Below are 19,615 nucleotides of genomic sequence, written 5' to 3'. Positions count from 1 at the left end.
TTTTACTGTCCTAAACCTACATTATCCTTTTACATAGTGAACACAAATGCAAAATATTAATTTAATACCTCACCTACCCCTTTTGGCTCCACACAAAGGTAGCTACTTTGGTCCCTAATGGGCCCTGCTTTTTCCCTGCTTGCCCTCAATATAAATATACCTGCGCATTCGGGGGTAAAGAGAGAAACACTGGCAATGACAGTACTGATAAAATAGAATCCAAAAGATTGTGATGCACAGGGACTAGTAACAAGAGAGTAGAGAAACATTGCTTCTCAGTCAACAAGCATTACATTGTAAAATGGTTATGAACCACTTTAGCACACTTTCTCAATGTATGAGAGCTGATTGTGCAATTCAGGAGCCAAAAGCAATTTGCTTGCCTGATTCACAAGATGCTCTGTTTTGTGATAGTGGATTTTAAGGGCTGTAAAAAAAAAATAAGGCGACGTGACAGATATGCACCGCTTGGAAAAATGAGCTCCACCTCAGAAATCTGAACTGGGGAAGAATTCACCATATTATGCACCTTACACATGGAGACACCTGAAGCTGGTGCATTCAGTCTGCTATGCATATAGGTTCCAAGAAAGTGTCAAATCACATAGCTGAAGTTTCATTTCTGTGCTCAATGGTGAGTATCTTTTCTTCCATGATTTCCATGAACACTGGAATATTGTGGACCGGCAAGCGCAGAAGCTGAAAATTCCCAGGTCATATGTGGTGGTGATAATACTTTGATACCACTCACTATGAAAAGGGCAGAGCTTTCATTTGATGGCATGGGGGCAATCAGTTTCACGACCAGCAAATATCTTCACAATTCAGTTAGGATTATATTTGTTGGTTCTCATAGAAACCTATAAAATTCTAACAAGCTGAGGCAGGATGGATACAGAAAGGATGCTCCCAATGGGGGAGGAGTCCAAAGCCAGGGTCACAGTCTTAAGGATACTGGGAAAATCATTTATGACTGAGATGAGAAGAAATTTCTTCACCCAGAGAGTGATAAGCCTATGGAATTCACTATCACAGAAAGAAGTTGAGGCTAAAACATTGTATGTTTTCAAAAAGAGTTAGATATTGCTCTTGGGGCTAAAGGAATCAAAGGATATGAGGGGATAGCAGGAACAGGTAACTGAGTTGGATGATCAGCCATGATCATACTGAATGGCAAAGCAGACCAAAGGGTCGAATGGCCTCCTCCTTCTATTTTCTATGTTTCAGATGGTAACCATTGTGATAACAATATGGAAATCAATGATTATCGCACAAAAAGAAGCCACAACGCCCTTTCAGTACAGTCATCCACATTATCTGCAATTTTAGAACAAGGTGAAACACTGTGGGCATGGCTTTTAGGAAACAAAGGCATCTATGTGTACTAACCTTTCTGGGAAATGCTTTAACATCAGAGGATAGCTTCTGGCTGGAAATTTGAGGAATCATTTGCTGTTATATCCAACTTTGTCACAATGAGGAAATGTGTAATGTTTTAAATGTTGCACCCAAATTAATTTTGTTCAATCTTTAATGTTCACAGAAGTGTGTGCAAAGGTGAAGGGCACATTTACACTGTGCTATTGTAAAAATTGGTGCCCCCATCAGAACTTCCACATGCCGTTAAACTTTGTTTAAAGCTATTCATATACTGAAAAAAGGATTGCATTTTTGCAAACTCCATTTTGCTGAAAAACTTTGGTTTATTCGTCAGATATTTATGCTGTTAGTCTTTAATTATATTGTCACAGTAATATTTACTATTTAATGTTTAGTATTGCGGATAATATAATACTTATGGTTCATTGCAGTTTCTAATTTAATGGCTCGTCTCATTCTGTGACCTTTCTATTTTCCATTTCAACGTAGGAACTGTCACTGACAAACTTTTGATATTGATCTCCAGGTAGTAATCAGCACAGTTCTATCAATGGTGACACCTCAGTTACAACTGGCAGCCTCCTAGATGACCATCACTGGCACTCTGTGATCATTGAGCGCTATGGACGCAATATCAATTTTACACTGGACCGAGAGACACAGCATTTCAGGACCAATGGTGAATTTGACCACTTGGATCTTGACTATGAGGTAAATGATCATTGGGTTTTAAATAAAAATAGAAAGTTCTGTAAATATACAACATACCAGTCAGTGCCTGAAAATGGGAAATACGTTAATATGTTGGGTATAAACTTTCCATAAGACCATAAGACATAGGAGTGGAAGTAAGGCCATTCGGCCCATCGAGTCCACTCCGCCATTCAATCATGGCTGATGGGCATTTCAACTCCACCTACCAGCATCCTCCCCGTAGCCCTTAATTCCTCGCGACATCAAGAATTTATCTATCTCTGCCTTGAAGCCATTTAGCGTCCCGGCCTCCACTGCACTCCGCGGCAATGAATTCCACAGGCCCACCACTCTCTGGCTGAAGAAATGTCTCCGCATTTCTGTTCTGAATTTACCCCCTCTAATTCTAAGGCTGTGCCCACGGGTCCTCGTCTACTCGCCTAACGGAAACAGTTTCTTTGCGTCCACCCTTTCTAAGCCATGTATTATCTTGTAAGTTTCTATTAGATCTCCCCTTAACCTTCTCAACTCCAATGAATACAATCCCAGGATCCTCAGCCGTTCATCATATGTTAGACCCGCCATTCCAGGGATCATCCGTGTGAATCTCCGCTGGACACGCTCCAGTGCCAGTATGTCCTTCCTGAGATGTGGGGCCCAAAACTGGACACAGTACTCCAAATGGGGCCTAACCAGAGCCTTATAAGGGCTCAGTAGCACATCGCTGCTTTTATATTCCAACCCTCTTGAGATAAATGACAACATTGCATTCGCTTTCTTAATCACAGATTCAACCTGCATGTTTACCTTTAGGGAATCCTCGACTAGCACTCCCAGATCCCTTTGTACTTTGGCATTATGAATTTTCTCACCGTTTAGAAAGTAGTCTATGCTTGGATTCTTTTTTCCAAAGTGCAAGACCTCACATTTTCTCACGTTGAATTGCATCAGCCATTTCCTGCACCACTCTCCCAAACTGTCTAGATCCTTCTGCAGCCTCCCTACTTCCTCAGCACTACCTGCCTGACCACCTAACTTCGTATCATCGGCAAACTTCGCTAGAATGCCCCCAGTCCCTTCATCCAGATCATTAATATATATGGTGAACAGCTGTGGCCCCAACACTGAACCCTGTGGGACACCGCTGGTCACCGGTTGCCATTCCGAAAAAGAACCTTTTATCCCAACTCTCTGCCTTCTGTCAGACAGCCAATCCTCAACCCATGCCAGTAGCTCACCTCGAACACCATGGGCCCTCACCTTACTCAGCAGCCTCCTGTGTGGCACCTTATCAAAGGCCTTTTGGAAATCCAGATAGACCACATCCACTGGGTTTCCCTGGTCTAACCTACTTGTCACCTCCTCAAAGAATTCTAACAGGTTCGTCAGGCACGACCTCCCCTTACTAAATCCATGTTGACTTGTTCTAATCCGACCCTGCTCTTCCAAGAATTTAGAAATCTCATCCTTAACGATCGATTCTAGAATTTTACCAACAACCGAGGTTAGGCTAATTGGCCTATAATTTTCCATCTTTTGTCTTGATCCTTTCTTGAACAAGGGGGTTACAACAGCGATCTTCCAATCGTCCGGGACTTTCCCTGACTCCAGTGATTTTTGAAAGATCTCAACCAACGCTTCCGCTATTTCTTCAGCCACCTCTCTTTCATCAGAAGTGCACCGATTCTCAGTGAACTATGAAGCATTTCTAAAAGCTTGAGTTATCAATTTTATTTTCACAACATTTACAGATTTTTAAAAATCTTAATCCTTTGGCTTGATCTATTTAATACTTTTTAAAAGGAATAAAATGACAGAGTTAATGCAAACAAACTTCCCTGCAATCAAAATATTTTCTACTTAACGTGAGGACTCCATGTTCTTTGATAAATTTGGCCAATAATTGATCTCGGGTGGTTGCAACAATCAGACCTCAAAGTGCATGGTCAGATAATTCATATTTGCATTTTAGTTCCAAACTAATGCATTATGTATTAAGATGTGCAGGTTAGATGGATTGACATGCTAAATTGCCCCTTAGTGTCCAAAGGTTAGTTGGGTTACGGGGATAGGGTGGGGGGATTGGGCCGAAGTCATTGAGTCATAGAGTTTTACAGCGTGGAAAGATGTCCTTTGGCCCATTGCATGCCTGTCGACCATCAAGGGCCTAAATATTCTAATCCCATTTTCCAGCATTTGGTCTGTAGCCTTGTATGCAATGGCATTTCAAGTGCGTATCTAAATGCTTCTGAAATGCCTCTACCACCTTTGCAGGCAGTGAGTTCTTGGTCCCACCACCCTCTGAGTAAAAATGTTTTCTCACATCCCCCAAAACCTCCTGCCCATGACCGTAAATGTATGCACCCTGGTTATTGACCCCTCCATAGAACATAGAACAGTACAGCACAGAACAGGCCCTTCGGCCCTCAATGTTGTGCCGAGCCATGATCACCCTACTTAAACCCACGTATCCACCCTATACCCGTAACCCAACAACCCCCCCCTTAACCTTACTTTTATTAGGACACTACGGGCAATTTAGCATGGCCAATCCACCTAACCCGCACATCTTTGGACTGTGGGAGGAAACCGGAGCACCCGGAGGAAACCCACGCACACAGGGGGAGGACGTGCAGACTCCACACAGACAGTGACCCAGCCGGGAATCGAACCTGGGACCCTGGAGCTGTGAAGCATTTATGCTAACCACCATGCTTCCACTAAGGGGAAAAGTACCATCTTACCCATGCTATTTATATCCCTCATAATTTTATACACCTCAATCAGGTTCCACCTCAGCCTTCTCTGCTCCAGGAAAAACAACCCCAGCCTATCCAGTCTATCTTGACAGCTGAAACGATCCTGCCCAGGCAACATCCTGGTGAATCTCCTCTGCACCTCCTCCAGTGCAATCACTTCCTTTTTATAATGTGGTGAACTGCACACCGTACTCCATCTGGGGCCTAGCCAGCAGTTCATACAACTTCCCCATAACCTCCCTGCTCTTATATTCAATGCATCGATTAACAAAGGCAAGAATCCCATTGGCCTTCATAACTACCTATCGACCTATCCTGCTGTCTTCAGAGATCTTTGGACATGCCCACCAAGGTCCCTTTGATCCTCTGTGCTTCCTCGGGTCTGACCATTCGTTGTATATTCCCTTGCCTTGTTAGTCCTCCCAAAATGCATTACCTCACACTTTTAATGGTTAAATTCCATTTACCTCCTATTTGTTCACCTAACCAGACTCTATATCATCCTGTAATTTAAGGCCTTGCTCCTCACTATTTACCTCACCACAAAGTTTTGTGTCACCTACCAATTTACTTTTTATACCAGCTACATTCACATCCAGGTCATTAATGTATACTACAGACAATATGGGACCCAGCACTGATCCCTGCAGAACACCACTGGACACAGGCTTCCAGTCACAAAAACAACCTTTAACCATCACCCTCTGCCTCCTATCACGGAGCGTAGATCCCATGGGCTCTTAACTTCTTCATCAGCCTCCCATGTAGGACCTTACACAAGGCTATGGAGACTACATCTAACACATCACCCTCACCTACAAAGCTAGTCACCTCCTCAAAAATTGAATCAAATTTGTAAAACATAAGCTGTGATTCTCCATTTGGGAGACTATGGACTAGACTCCGATTTTGAGGTTATGTCCGCATGTGTCCAGTCTTACGACCAAAAAGTCGGCGGCACCCCCACACTAATGCTTCGCCCGGTGGGGGAGCAAGCAGCTGCACCATGTAAAGGCGTTACCTGCATGGACGGAGAATTGCCAGATCCGTGGCCGTGCATGCGCACAGCGGCGACCTGCAGCGATCGTGCCATACAACATGGTGCTGGCCGCACGCGGACCCAGCCTGCCAGATAGTGCCGCCCCCCGTAACTCCCTCACCACCACCGGAACACCCCCTACCAGTCCCCCCAAACCCCGCCGAAGCCCTTCCGGCCAGCAGAACCCCCTCCCCCCCTCCCCCCCCCCGTGACGGCGCTGGACACAGTCGGCATCCGCCACACAGGGACCCTGAAAACTGTGAGCACACCCGCCCCACACCGCCGGGAAGTCGGCACATCGGGGGTGGAGCATCGGGGAGGGCCCCGGGGTGATGTCCTGAGGCCATTCCAACGGTGTGCAACGTACTCAGTGATGACACCATTTTGGAGGGGACAGAGCATTCGAGACACGGCGCTTCCCCCGATTTTGCCATAAAAACGGATTCTCCGGCCAATTGGCAAACGCAATTTCACCGTCAGCAATCGGAGAATGCAGCCCAATGCTCTCCCGCTGGAGATGAATTGGAAGAAGCAATTCAGTGTCCCATTGATGCACCATCAATTAAGTCAAGACGAGAGTAGAGATTAATCGAGGCTTTATGAAGCAGAGCTATGTAGCCTCCCGCAGCTGCTGCTGAAATAGCTGCAGCTCGTGGAGCACATACATTTATACTCAGCCTATGAATGAGGATCTCTGGTCACTGTGGATGCAGGTGGGAAAACCGAACAGAGCGAAGATTCGTCGACCATGTTAAGGAAATACATGTTTCAGTCGGTGGAGGGGAGGGGCCCTTTGAAATCCATGCTGAGGCGTTCAAAGGGGCGGGAGGCCTTCACTAGGTGCGCTCGGTCTGGCCGGTAGAAGTGCGGTTTGCACTCCGCGCAGACCTGGCAGTCTCTAGTGATAGCCCTGACCTCCTCAATGGAGTAGAGCAGGTTGCGGGCCTTTAGAAGTGAAAGATCTGGGTGACCCCTGGGTGGCAGAGGTTATAGTGGAGAGCCTAGAGTCAGTCCACTTGTGCGCTGGCACATGTACCTCGGGACAGGGCATGGGGGGGGATGTTGAGCTGACTGGGGCTATACAAAATCTCATAATTGTAGTTGGAGAGCTCGATCCTCCACCTCAAGATTTTATCATTTTTGATTTCGTCCCGCTGTGTGCTGTTGAACATCAAGGCAACCCACTGTGGGTCAGTGAGGAGAGTGAATCTCCTGGCGGCCAGTTAATGCCCCCAATGTCGCACAGCTTCTACGATGGCTTGGGCCTCCTTCTCTACGGAGGAGTGTCGAATTTCGGAGGCATGGAGGGTGCGCGAAAAGAATGCCATGGGCCTGCCTGCCTGGTTGAGGGTGGCGGCCAGAGCGACGTCTGGTGCATCGCTCTCGACCGCGTGCATCATGGCCTTGGCGATGTCAGCCTTGATACGGTTGAAGGGCTGGTGAGCCTCGGCCATCAGTGGGAAAACGGTGGAGTAAATGAGTGGGTGGGCATTGTCCGCATAGTTAGGAACCCACTGGGCGTAGGATGAGAAGAACCCCAGGGGTCAGGCCCTAGGACTCCATTTTGCACCACATAGCCGAGGATGGCTAAGCAATTGGTGCTCAACAACGCACTTCTCCTTGTTGTACTTTTGGTTGAGGAGTTTGGCAGTGTGGAGGAATTTGGAAAGGTTAGCGTCATGGTCCTGCTGGTCATGGCCGCAGATGGTGACGTTTTCCAGGTACGGGAAGGTGGCCCGCAGTCCATACCGGTCAACCTCCCGTTGGAAGACCGAGACCCCGCCAGTGACGCCGAAGGGAACCCTAAGGAAGTGGTAACGCGGTGTATGGGTGGTCCACCTTGCGAATGAGGAGCTGGTGGTGGGCAGATTTCAGGTCCACTGTCGAGGAGACCCGGTACTGTGCAATCTGATTGACCATATCAGATATGCGTGGGAGGGGGTACGCGTCGAGCTGCGTGTACCGATTGATGGTCTGACTGTAATCAATGACCATCTGTTTTTCACAACTACAACTTGGGCTCTCCAGGGACTGTTGCTGGCCTCGATAATGCCATCCCATAGCAGCCGCTGGACCTCAGACCTGATGAAGGTCCTGTCCTGGGCACTGTACCGCCTGCTCCTGGTGGTGATGGGTTTGCAATCCAGGGTGAGGTTTGCAAACAGAGAAGGCGGGTCGACCTTAAGGGTCGTGAGGCCGCATACAGTAAGGGGTGGTAGGGGCCCGCCGGATTTCATGGTTAGACTTTGGAGGTTGCACTGGAAGTCCAGGCCGAGTAGCAAAGCAGCGCAGAGGTTGGAGAGGACGTCGAGCCGGAAGTCGCTGAACTCTAAGCCCTGGATGGTGAGGGTGGCGGCGCAGTACCCCCGGATCGCAACGGAGTTCGATCCGGAGGCCAAGGAGATTCTCTGGTTAATGGGGTGTACTGTGAGGGAGCAGCGCCTTACCTTTCGGGGTGGATGAAGCTCTCAGTGCTCCCGGAGTCAAGAAGGCATGATGTCTTGTGCTCATCGATCTTTTCTGTCTTCGACGTTATCGCGAGGTTGTGCGGTCGGGACTGGTCGATCGTGATCGAGGCAAGGCGTGGCTGGTGTTGATAACCCTTGGCTGGTCAGCGGCGGTTGCAGGCGATGAGCGGCCCGATGAGGTGCCTGACGAGCAGGGGAATATGGCGGCGCCCACGGGGCGCACGAGGCCTGAGGCAAGCAAGATGGCTGCGCCCACGGGGTGCACATGGCCTGAGGCAAGCAAGATGGCAGCGCCCATGGGGCGCACGTGGCGGGTGGCATTAGAGATGGCGGTACCTACGGACCGCATGTGATCTGAGGCGAGGAAGATGGCGGTGTCCACGGGCCGCACATGGGTTGCGGGGGCGAAAATGGCGGTGCCCACATGTCGCACGTGGGGGGTGCAGGGACAATGGGTCTGGTTACAGCAGCGATCGACCGGGCCTGGCACACAGCAGCGAAATGTCCTTTATTCCCACAGGCCTTGCAGAGTGCGCTCCGCGCCTGGCAGCGCTGCCGGGGGTGCTTTGTCTGTCCGCAGAAGTAGCACTTGGGTCCCCCGGTGTTGGTCGGCTGTCACGTGGCGCAGGCTTGGGGTTTGCTAGGGTCCACGATGGGGTGTTCGCTGGTGGGGTCCATGATGTCCCGGAGGGGGGCGCCGTGCGATCGGGGGGGCGTACGCTTGTACATTATGGGAGGCGACCGTTAGTGAGATTGCGAATTTCATGGTTGCCGCGAGGTCGAGACTAGCCCCTTCTAAGAGGCGCTTGCGGATGTACACCGACCCTATGCCCATAACGAAAGCATCCCTAATTAGGAATTCGGAATGTTCAACGGCCGAAACTGCCTGACAATCGCAGTCCCTCGCCAGGGCGTGCAGGGCACGCCAGAAATCTTCCACGGACTCACCAGAGAGTTGATGCCGTGTGGACAGGAAGTGCCTGGCGTAGGTTTTGTTGGTTTGCTGAGTGTAATTCTCTTTCAGTAGCGTCATGGACTCAGCATAGGTATGCGCGTCCCAGATGAGGGGAAAGATATCGGAGCTCAGCCGTGTATATAGAATCTGGAGCTTCTGTGCCTCTGAGGGTGGTGCTGTCACAGATCCGATGTAGGTTTCAAAGCAAGCTAGCCAATGGGTGATGGCCGACTTGGCGTTGTCTGGCTGAGAGATTGTAAAATCTCTGCTTAATAAATAGTTGCACTATCAATTACGACGAGACACGAGTAGAGTGTAATCGAGGCTTTATTACGCAGAGATGTGTAACCTCCCGCAGCTGCTGCCGAAATGGCTGCAACTCGGTGAGCACCCGCATTTATACTGGGCGGAGCCAGCAGGCAGGGATCTACCCCCGTACCTGTAGTACAGGAGCCTTACCGTAATACACCTCATATGTGATATATATTCAACAGTGGTGACTATCACACCCATGCCATGCAGATTTATGTGCGATGAGAATACGAGCGATGCCAGAGCGTCCACCATTTTGAGCGGGCAGCTTGAGCCAAGGTTCCGCGGCTGGCCATCCCCTCCGCATCGTAAAGCAAATCCTCCCCCCTCCCCACATCGCGATTCAGCCCCACCCCCCTAACCCACAGATGTTCTTGGTTACCCCTCTTTCCCCAGGTACGGAGGGTACACCCCAGAGACCCCTTAGGTAGGAGGACCCCCCTTCAGAGACCCCCTGGCAGGAGGACCCACCCCAGAGATCCACTCGATAGGGAGAACTACCCCAGGTCCCCTGGATAGGGGGATCCCCGCGATCCCCTAGATAGGGGGATCACCATGATCCCCTGGATAGGGGAAGCCCCACGATCCCCTGGATAGGGGGAGCCCCGCACCCTCTGGATAGGGGGATCCACCGTGACCCCCTGGATAGGGGATGCCCTGGATAGGGGGATGCCCTGGATAGTGGGATGCCGTGCGATCCCCTGGATAGGGTGTTCCACCGCAATCCCTTGGATAGGGTGTTCCACCGCGATCCCCTGGATAGGGTGTTCCACCGCGATCCCCTGAATAGAGGGTTCCATTGTGACCCCCTGGATAGGGGGATCCACCGTGACCCCCTGGATCAGGGATGCACTGCGATTCCCTGGATAGGGGGAGCCACATGATCCCCTGAATAGGGGGATCCCCCACGATTCCCTGGCCCAGGAATCACCTAACTAATGGGATACCCCATAGAACCCCGTCCCCCACCCAACCAGAAAAGTGCTCCCTGTCTGGAAGCAAGAGAGCAGTCCAGACAGGGTTTGTGAAAATAAATAATTGTTGTAACACTCATTTGGGCATACACCTGCTGGCTCAGCTAGAGGAAGCCCTATATGCCTATTTCTGGAAAGAGAAAAGCATTGACGTGTGTTTCAACCCCTCAGATCCTTTAGCTGCAAGCCATTCATTCATTTCTCTTAGTGGGCTGTGATTGACAGCTTTGTTTCCACAAACACCGGTGTCAGCCTTGCTTCATTCATCTTCCTTCATGGATGAGTACTCCTCTAAGTGCTGTCACCACAATGTTTACAAACATGAACCCTTTAAAAAGAGCTAAGTGCTGTCAATCTCCAGCTCAGTACTTCAAAATAAATCAAGTGTCAAGGAGGGTGATTGGAATGCACTTAACTCGCTTTGATGTGATTGATATTTGTAAACAATATGGGGGGGAAATGGGCTGCAAATATTCTAATTGGATGGAAGATATGGAGGATTCATATCTGCTACATAAGGGTGTTTTACAGGGATAACTCTGTGTGACAATCTTGAAGGAAGGAATGAGAAGATATAATCTGGTCTACAGAAAATTATGAAGGTCAAATCACAGTTTTATACAGTTTCTGCTGTGTCATATACACATGGCTGCACTATTGACAACACTTTAAGCTTCAGCTTTCTGCTTAACTTACAAGACATTGCACATGTTGACTTCTGGCATTTTAATTAAATTACTAATTGAATGCAACTTGGGTACGGAAGTGGTTGAATTGTTTTAAAAAAGGAGGTTATTGCAAATTCTTGTTTTGCAAGTCACTTGTTCATATCTGAGAGGTGTTAGAATCTAACTGAACTCATTGAGTAGCACAGTGGTGCAGTGGTTAGCCAAGGTCCCGGGTACGATCCCAGCTCTGGGTCACTGTCCATGTGAAGTTTGCACATTCTCCCCATGTTTGCGTGGATCTCACTCCCACAACCCAAAGATGTGCAGGGTTGGTGGATTGGCCACGCTAAATTGGAAAAAATGAATTGGGTTCATCAAATTTATAAAAAGAAAAAAAACCATTACACTTATTACACCACATATAGGTTACCACTGACCCTTAAAATTTTGAGATGATAGATAATATTATAATCAAATCCTATGAACAATAATGTTACTGCAATATTAAGACCTGCTTGACTATCATTTGACATTTTAAAAATATGGTCCAGTTATCATAGCATTTACTGGTGCTGCTGACAGTATGGTTCATAACTCTTTTCAAGTGTTCGGTTCAGAAAATCATTTTCCTTTTCAGACATACAAGCATAGCCAAGAATGTTGATGAACTGGCCAGAGTTGATTATGAAAAATACTATTTTTTTGCTTATGTAGCACAAGGAAATGTTTAGCTTTCCAAATCCTTCCAACTTGCATGCCGTAAGGCTTTATAATAGAATATAGCACGTAAAACTCTGCTTTTTCATGCGTACAATGTAAAACACAATTTCATTTATCCTTCAAGCTCAGTTTTGGGGGAATGCCATTTTCTGGAAAGCCAAGCTTCAACGGAAAAAATTTCAAAGGCTGCATGGAGTCTATAAATTACAACGGAATTAATATCACTGATCTCGCAAGAAGGGGAAAACTCGACACATCTAAAGTGGTAAGATCATTGATTTGGCAATGAGTGAAGTTGAGTTGATATATTAATGATGACATGACTTGAGGTTGCTCCAAGTCATTGAAAATGAGGTCCTAAAATCAGGACATAAATGTGATAATGAATTCACATGAGGAAGAAAGGCCAAGTATTGGGACTGTAAATGTTTCACTTCTCTGTTCTGCTATCCCTTCATTTTTGGGAAGAGCTGTTTCTGTGTTGATTATACATTTTTTTTCTTCTTTTCCATAAGGCAACTTGATAAATATTTTAGAATTTTGCACCAATACTGCCAGATTAAATCATTTCTATATGTTTTAACAGCTCATTACTCATGTATGACTTATCACTCTTTTAAAAAATTTTTTTTTCGAGTACTCAATTATTTTTCTTCCAATTAAGGGTAATTTAGCATGGCCAATCCACCTTGCCTGCACATCTTTGGGTTGTGGGGGTGAAACCCACGCAGACACAGGAGAATGTGCAAACTCCACACGGACTGTGACCCAGGGCCGGGATTCAAACCAGGGTCCTCAGTGCCGTAGGCTGCAGTGCTAACCACTGTGCAACCGTTGCCCTTGATTTATCAATCTTAAATGAAAGCTTTACTTCCGGGTTTCTTGCAGTTTTTTTCTAATCATTAAAAATTTAATCTTTTTGCCACTTGAGGTCTCCCCATATATCAATCCACATTTAATGTGTGAACAGCATATATACCCCAAATTTAAACCAGTTCTACTTTTTCTGCACTGTTAATACAAAGGCCCAGCAAAGGATGACTGACCTTTGATCTCCCTCCTCTCCCAGTGACAAGCATCCATCCTTGTCTTTACACCTCCCATTACCCATTTGCATGGCATGACTGAGTTAAGTGACTCACTTCATGAAGTCTGATGAGTATATGGCTACATATAGCACTCAAAGCTTCAGTACTCTGTGGTGCGATTTGCATTTTTTTTAAAGTACTTGACACGGCATTATTATATAGAGCTGTTACTAATCTTAGCAACAACACTTCTTGCTCAGATAATACAGTACAATTTGCTGGTTGTATGATCTCCTTTCCTATATTAGCTACTGTGAATCAATATTTTCCAGAGATAGTTTGGAGCAAATCTGTCCATACCTACTCTGTCACATATTGTTGGACATGCAATGTTTGGGAGATATGTGCCAACGGTTTTGGAATCAAGCCCCACACCAGAGACTTGAATACATGATCTAGGCTAATATCTCAGTGTAGTACTGAGGGTGTGCTTCACTGTCGCAGGCACAGTCTTTTGGCTGAGACATGAAAGTGAGGCTAATCTGCCCTCTAGAAGAGATATAAAAGACCTCTTGGTGCTATTTGACGAAGATTGGGGAACTTATGCCAGTATCATAACCCTATTTATCTCCCAAACTTGTTGTAATCTAATTGCTTTTTGTTATCTACATTTTGGCTGCCAGGTTTCCCTACCTTACATTAATGATAAAACTTTTAAAGTATCTCATTGGTTGTAAATCACTTTGAGGTGTTGTTATGATCCCCATGAGAGAACTGTCAAACGAATTAACCACATTTACTAAATGACTCACAAATGAAGGAGCCACCAACAAGATTCCATTTTTTTATTTTAGTATGAATCGGAACCAATGCAAATTAAACATGAATTAATGAATTAATGGATATGTAAAAATTTCATTTTAAGCAATTGATACAACAAAGATGTATCTTATATAACTATAGTGTCCGCATCACTCTGCACAGACTTGTCGCACCACATACAGTTCCAAGGTTCTCTGACTTTGTTTCATCGGATCTCTCACTTTCTTGCTCAATTGATTTGATCCTTGCATCACATTCATTGACAACATATTCTATGTGAGGTCCCAGATTCACACCCAAAAGGCATACTTTTGCAGAACCTCCTTAGCTAGGTTCATGACAGTCTTATTGATATAGATTCCCTTTAACAGACCCTATTAAACTGTCTTGCTGGCTCCAGAAAACCTGAAGCAGCAGTGGTAAAATTGTCCAACTCATAACTATTTCTAATCCTGTCTTTGGCTTTCTGCCCTGTTCAAGTATATTACACATACACAACTTCTGGTAAATGTGCCTTTGTTGTCCACCCCTCTACTGTGGCTCTCCTATGTTTCGGGATCACCTTCGACAAAAAGTCAACCAGATTTGAATCATTAGCTCCCTTCCCTCCCACAAATGCTGTTGTGGTGAATGTATAATATGTATAATTCACACTGTGTATCACTGTGTCCCTGCGGGCTCCATCTGTGAGCCGTTGCATGGCTCTGTCCACAGGAGGAGATGAGGAGCATGTACAGGGCTCCACCCTTGGCTCCACCCATGGCTCCACCCATGGCTCCTCCCACAACCAGAAGTATAAAGTGCTGCGGTCTTGCAAGCCTTCCTCAGTTCATCTGGTCACAGGCAGGCTCAGTTGTAAGTCGATTAAAGCTACAGTTTACTTCTACTTGTGTCTTGAGTGAATGGATGGTCACATCAGCTGTCAGACCTGCTGAGATGGTGCAGAATTTTCTGGTTTTGTTTCAGATTCCAGCATTCGCAGTAATTTGGTTTTATCGCAGGATCAGCTTTGTCTGCAGTTCTTCTTTGTATCTGACCACACGGCCTTTTATATCTCAACCTTCTTCCTGTTGCTACTGCTGTCAGGTCAAGGGTCACCAGGTCACATGAAGCAGTATTTTTTTGTTATTCAAGGAAATTACAATTGATCCCTTTGCAATCAACGTAAACTCTTAAAAATCGTTTCAAACATTATTGAAAACAGTTACAGATTCCACAGAAACTTACATGAAAATACACATTTTGTTGCACTGCTGTGCTTTCAGGTCAAAGACTGTCACAATGTCCCCAAGCCTTCAAAGGTGTGATATATATATGCAAGTTCTTTATTGTTAGTGTTAACTTGAAACTGCTATCAGTTTGATATGTTGCTAAGATATCTCTGTTGCTGCAAATCAATAAGGTGATAGTCTTGCAGGTAAGTTACAGGAAAGTGCTGCTATTGATTTGTGTACACTTGGCGACTCGAAGAAGACATGGTTGAAATACTGATTCATGAATCAGACTATAGTTAACTCCTATGTTAGCACTTTATTTTGCCTTTGGGAAAATATGGTGAAATAGCTAACCTATATATTTTAATTACATTATAGGGATAAGACGAGTCATGTGCAACAACACGTAAAGGTTTAACAGTGACCTCTTATTTGGAATGTTGCCATTGGTCTGATATCAAATTAATAGCTATCATCAGTTGGTAGATCAATCTAGCCCCAGGATAAGAATAATACACAATCCACTGACTGCAATCTTCTCTAATATAAAGTGATCTCTAACACAATACAGGTTGTTGATGGTTTATTCCCTAATGCTGAAACCACTCTATCTATGACATGCTTTCAAATATTGCACAAAGGCAGATGGTTTAGTGCATCACACTGCTCCTTTCTGGCAGTAATTATGAACTATTTTCCTCAGGCAATAAGAATATAATTATAACAATAGATTTTTAGTCTGATCTAATTGGCAACTACTCTAACCATTGGTGGAAGATGTTCTAACTTCTATTCTCAGTAATTGTTCCTGTGGAACAGCTCTAAAATATACCAGCAGTTTAAAAAAAATCAGTCTTGGTAAAAACACCATTCAGTAAGCTATTATAGCAGAACAATGGGACATCCATACTGCTGATACAAGTGCCGTTTTAAAATGAACAGCTGGAACAGTCTTCAGTCAGTAATAATTACTAATCAGGTCAACAAGGAAGCACAGAAAGACATCAACAACAGGTTGTTTGCCATAAAGTACAAGCTGTGAAAAATCATTTTCTTGTTGATTTGCATCTACTCCATTTAAATGCCAGGAGCATGAGTGTTTTGTTGTGCAAAACACAAGTATTGAAATCCAACTCCTGGATTATTCTGCAGATCTTGCTCATGTTTGCAATTAGACATTTCAAATATATTTTGCTGAAGGTCTGTTTGCTTTAGGATGTCATCATGAACATCTCCCCTCTCATGTAGTCCCGATAGTGATAGTGAGGCAATGCCTGATATTCATTTTGGCAATGAATAAATGTTTATGTTTCCCACAAAGTCCAACATGGAAGGATAGCACAAAAGTTAGACATCACAGCGATCCAAGGTGAGGCCTGCATCAGCTTCAAATTATCTGGTTCTAGGCTCATCATCCACATATCGAATTACTTTTTTTTAAAAATAATTTTTATTGAAAAATTTTGTATTTATATAACAACGAACCGCAATAAAATACCAACAATAACAATAATGATAACAGTCATAAACATGCGCCCATCCTCAATGAACAACAAAACATATTAACAACAACTTAAATTAACACAATGTTAAGTTAAATAACCATAGAAAAAATAGAAACAATGATAAAGAACACCCCCCCCCCCCCCGGGTTGCTGCTGCTATTGACCAAGATACCTATCTTTGAGCCAGAAAGTCCAGAAAAGGCTGCCACCGTTTATAGAACCCTTGTATTGATGCTCTCAGGGCAAATTTTACCCTCTCCAATTTTATAAATCCCGCCATGTCACTGATCCAGGTCTCCACACTTGGGGGCCTCGCATCTTTCCACTACGTCAAGATGCTCCGCCGGGCTACTAGGGACGCAAAGGCCAGGACACCGGCCTCTTTCGCCTCCTGCACTCCCGGCTCCGCCGCAACTCCAAAAATCGCGAGTCCCCAACCTGGTTTGACCCTGGACCCAACCACCCTCGACACCGTCCCCGCCACCCCCTTCCAGAATTCTTCCAGTGCCGGGCATGCCCAGAACATGTGGGCATGATTCGCTGGACTCCTCGAACACCTGGTGCACCTGTCCTCACCCCCAAAGAACCTACTCATCCGAGTCACAGACATATGGGCCCGGTGCAGCACCTTAAATTGGATGAGACTAAGCCTCGCACATGAAGAGGAAGAGTTGACTCTCTCCAAGGCATCTGCCCAAGTCCCATCCTCTATCTGCTCCCCTAGTGCCTCCTCCCATTTAGCCTTCAGCTCCTCCACTGACGACTCCTCCACCTCCTGCATTACCTTATAAATGTCAGACACCTTCCCCTCTCCGACCCACACCCCCGAAAGCACTCTGTCCATCGCCCCCCATGAGGGCAGCAAAGGGAATTCCTCCACCTGTCGCCTAGCAAACGCCTTTACCTGCAAGTATCTGAACATGTTCCCTTGGGGAGCCCAAATTTATCTTCCAGTTCCCCCAGGCCCGCAAACCTCCCGCCAATAAACAGGTTCCTCAGTTTACTGATGCCCACCCTATGCCACCCCCTAAATCCCCCATCAGTGTTCCCCAGGATGAACCGATGATTTCCACCTAATGGAGCCTCCATCGAGCCCCCTGTTTCCCCCCGATGCCGTCTCCACTGTCCCCAGATTCTTCGGGTCGCCGCCACCACCAACGGGCTTGTGGTATACCTCTTAGGAGAGAGCGGCAACGGCGCCATTGCCAAAGCACCCAGGCTCGTACCTCTACAAGACGCCATCTCCATTCTTTTCCACGCCGCCCCACCCATCCATTTACGCACCATTGACACATTGGCCGCCCAATAGTACCCCAAAAGGTTGGGCAGCGCCAGCGCGCCTCTATCCCTCCCTCGCTCCAGGAAAACCCTCTTCACTCTCGGAGTCCCATGTGCCCACACAAAGCTCAAAATACTGCTAGTCACCCTCCTAAAGAAGGCCCTGGGGATGAAGATGGGCAGGCACTGAAAGAGGAACAGGAACCTCGGAAGCACCGTCATTTTGATGGACTGCACCAACCCGCCAACGACAATGGCAGCATGTCCCACCTCTTGAACTCCTCCTCCATCTGATTCACAAGCCTGGTGAAATTATGCTTGTGAAGAGTCCCCCAGTCCCTGGCCACTTGCACCCCAGGTACCTAAAACTCTCCCCTGCCCTCCTAAGCGGGAGCCTACCAATTCCCTCCTCCTGGTCCCCAGGGTGCACCACAAACACATCACTCTTGCCTAGATTTAGTTTATAGCCTGAAAAGGTCACAAACTCAGCTAGCAGCTCCATCACCCCTGGCATCCCTCCCACCGGGTCCGCCACATACAGTAGCAGGTCATCGGCATACAACGACACCCCATGTTCCTCCCCACCCCGCACCAAACCCCTCCACCTCCCTGAATCCCTCAACGCCATCGCCAATGGTTCGATTGCCAATGCAAACAACAAGGGGGACAGGGGGCAACCCTGCCTGGTCCCTTGGTAAAGCCGGAAGTACTCCGACCTCCTCCCATTCGTGGCCACGCACGCCATCGGGGCCTCATAAAGCAGCCTCACCCATCTAATAAACCCTTCACCAAATCCAAACCTCCCCAACACCTCCCATAGGTACCCCCACTCCACTCTATTGAAGGCCTTTTCCGCATCCAGCGCCACCACTATCTCAGCCTCCCCCTCAATCGCCGGCATCATGATGACATTCAACAACCTCCGCACATTCGTGTTCAGCTGACTTCCCTTAACAAAACCTGTCTGGTCCTCGTGTACAACCCCTGGCACACAGTCCTCTATCCTGGTGGCTAGGATTTTTGCCAGCACCTTGGCATCTACGTTGAGGGGAGATATGGGCCTGTGTGAACCACACTGCTGGGGGTCCTTGTCCCTCTTTAAGATTAAAGAAATCAGCGCCCACGACATCGTCGGGGGCAAAGTCCCCCCTTCCCACGCCTCATTAAGTGTCCGCACCAGCAAGGGGCCCACTAGGTACACAAACTTTTTATAAAACTCCACCGGGAACCCATCCGGCCCCGGCGCCTTCCCTGACTGCATCTGCCCGATCCCCTTAACCAGCTCCTCCAGCTCAATCGGCGCCCCAAACCCCTCCACCTGCTCCTCCTGCACCTTCGGGAAAGATAGCAGGTCGAGAAAACTCTCCATTCCCCTCCTCTCCCCCGTTGGTTCCGACCGGTACAGTTCCCCGTAAAAGTCCTTGAAGACCTCGTTCACCTCTACCCCCTTCCGCACCACATTCCCACTCTTATCTCTCACTCCAGCAATTTCCCTAGCCGCATCCCGCTTGCGGAGCTGATGAGCCAGCATCCTACTCGCCTTTTCACCATGTTCATACACTGCTCCTTGTGCCTTCCTCCACTGTGCCTCTGCCTTTCTAGTGGTCAACAAATCAAATTTAGCCTGTAGGCTGCGCCTCTCCCCCAACAATCCCTCCTCTGGTGCCTCCGCGTACCTCCTATCTACCTCCAGCATCTTTCCCACCAGTCTATCCCTCTCACTCCTCTCGTTCCTCTCCCTGTGTGCCCGGATGGATAACAGCTCCCCACGAATCACTGCCTTCAGGGCTTCCCAGACCA

At 47.1% G+C, this 19,615-nt stretch overlaps 1 protein-coding gene across 1 annotated transcript in view; it reads left to right on the top strand.

Annotated features, from left to right (window-relative positions):
- The window catches only part of cntnap2a (contactin associated protein 2a), a 2,445,269-nt gene that overhangs the window by 1,002,910 nt on the left and 1,422,744 nt on the right, over positions 1–19,615 (top strand). Inside the window, exons 6-7 of the mRNA XM_038797786.1 lie at positions 1,907–2,091; positions 12,093–12,233. Coding sequence (XP_038653714.1) covers positions 1,907–2,091; positions 12,093–12,233 — 326 coding nt within the window. The remainder of the gene's footprint in view (positions 1–1,906; positions 2,092–12,092; positions 12,234–19,615) is intronic.

The sequence above is a fragment of the Scyliorhinus canicula genome, chromosome 5 (genome assembly GCF_902713615.1).
Source record: "Scyliorhinus canicula chromosome 5, sScyCan1.1, whole genome shotgun sequence".
Lineage (NCBI taxonomy): Eukaryota > Metazoa > Chordata > Chondrichthyes > Carcharhiniformes > Scyliorhinidae > Scyliorhinus > Scyliorhinus canicula.
Note: the sequence above shows the minus strand (reverse complement) of the source record. Positions and strands in the feature narration are given on the sequence as shown.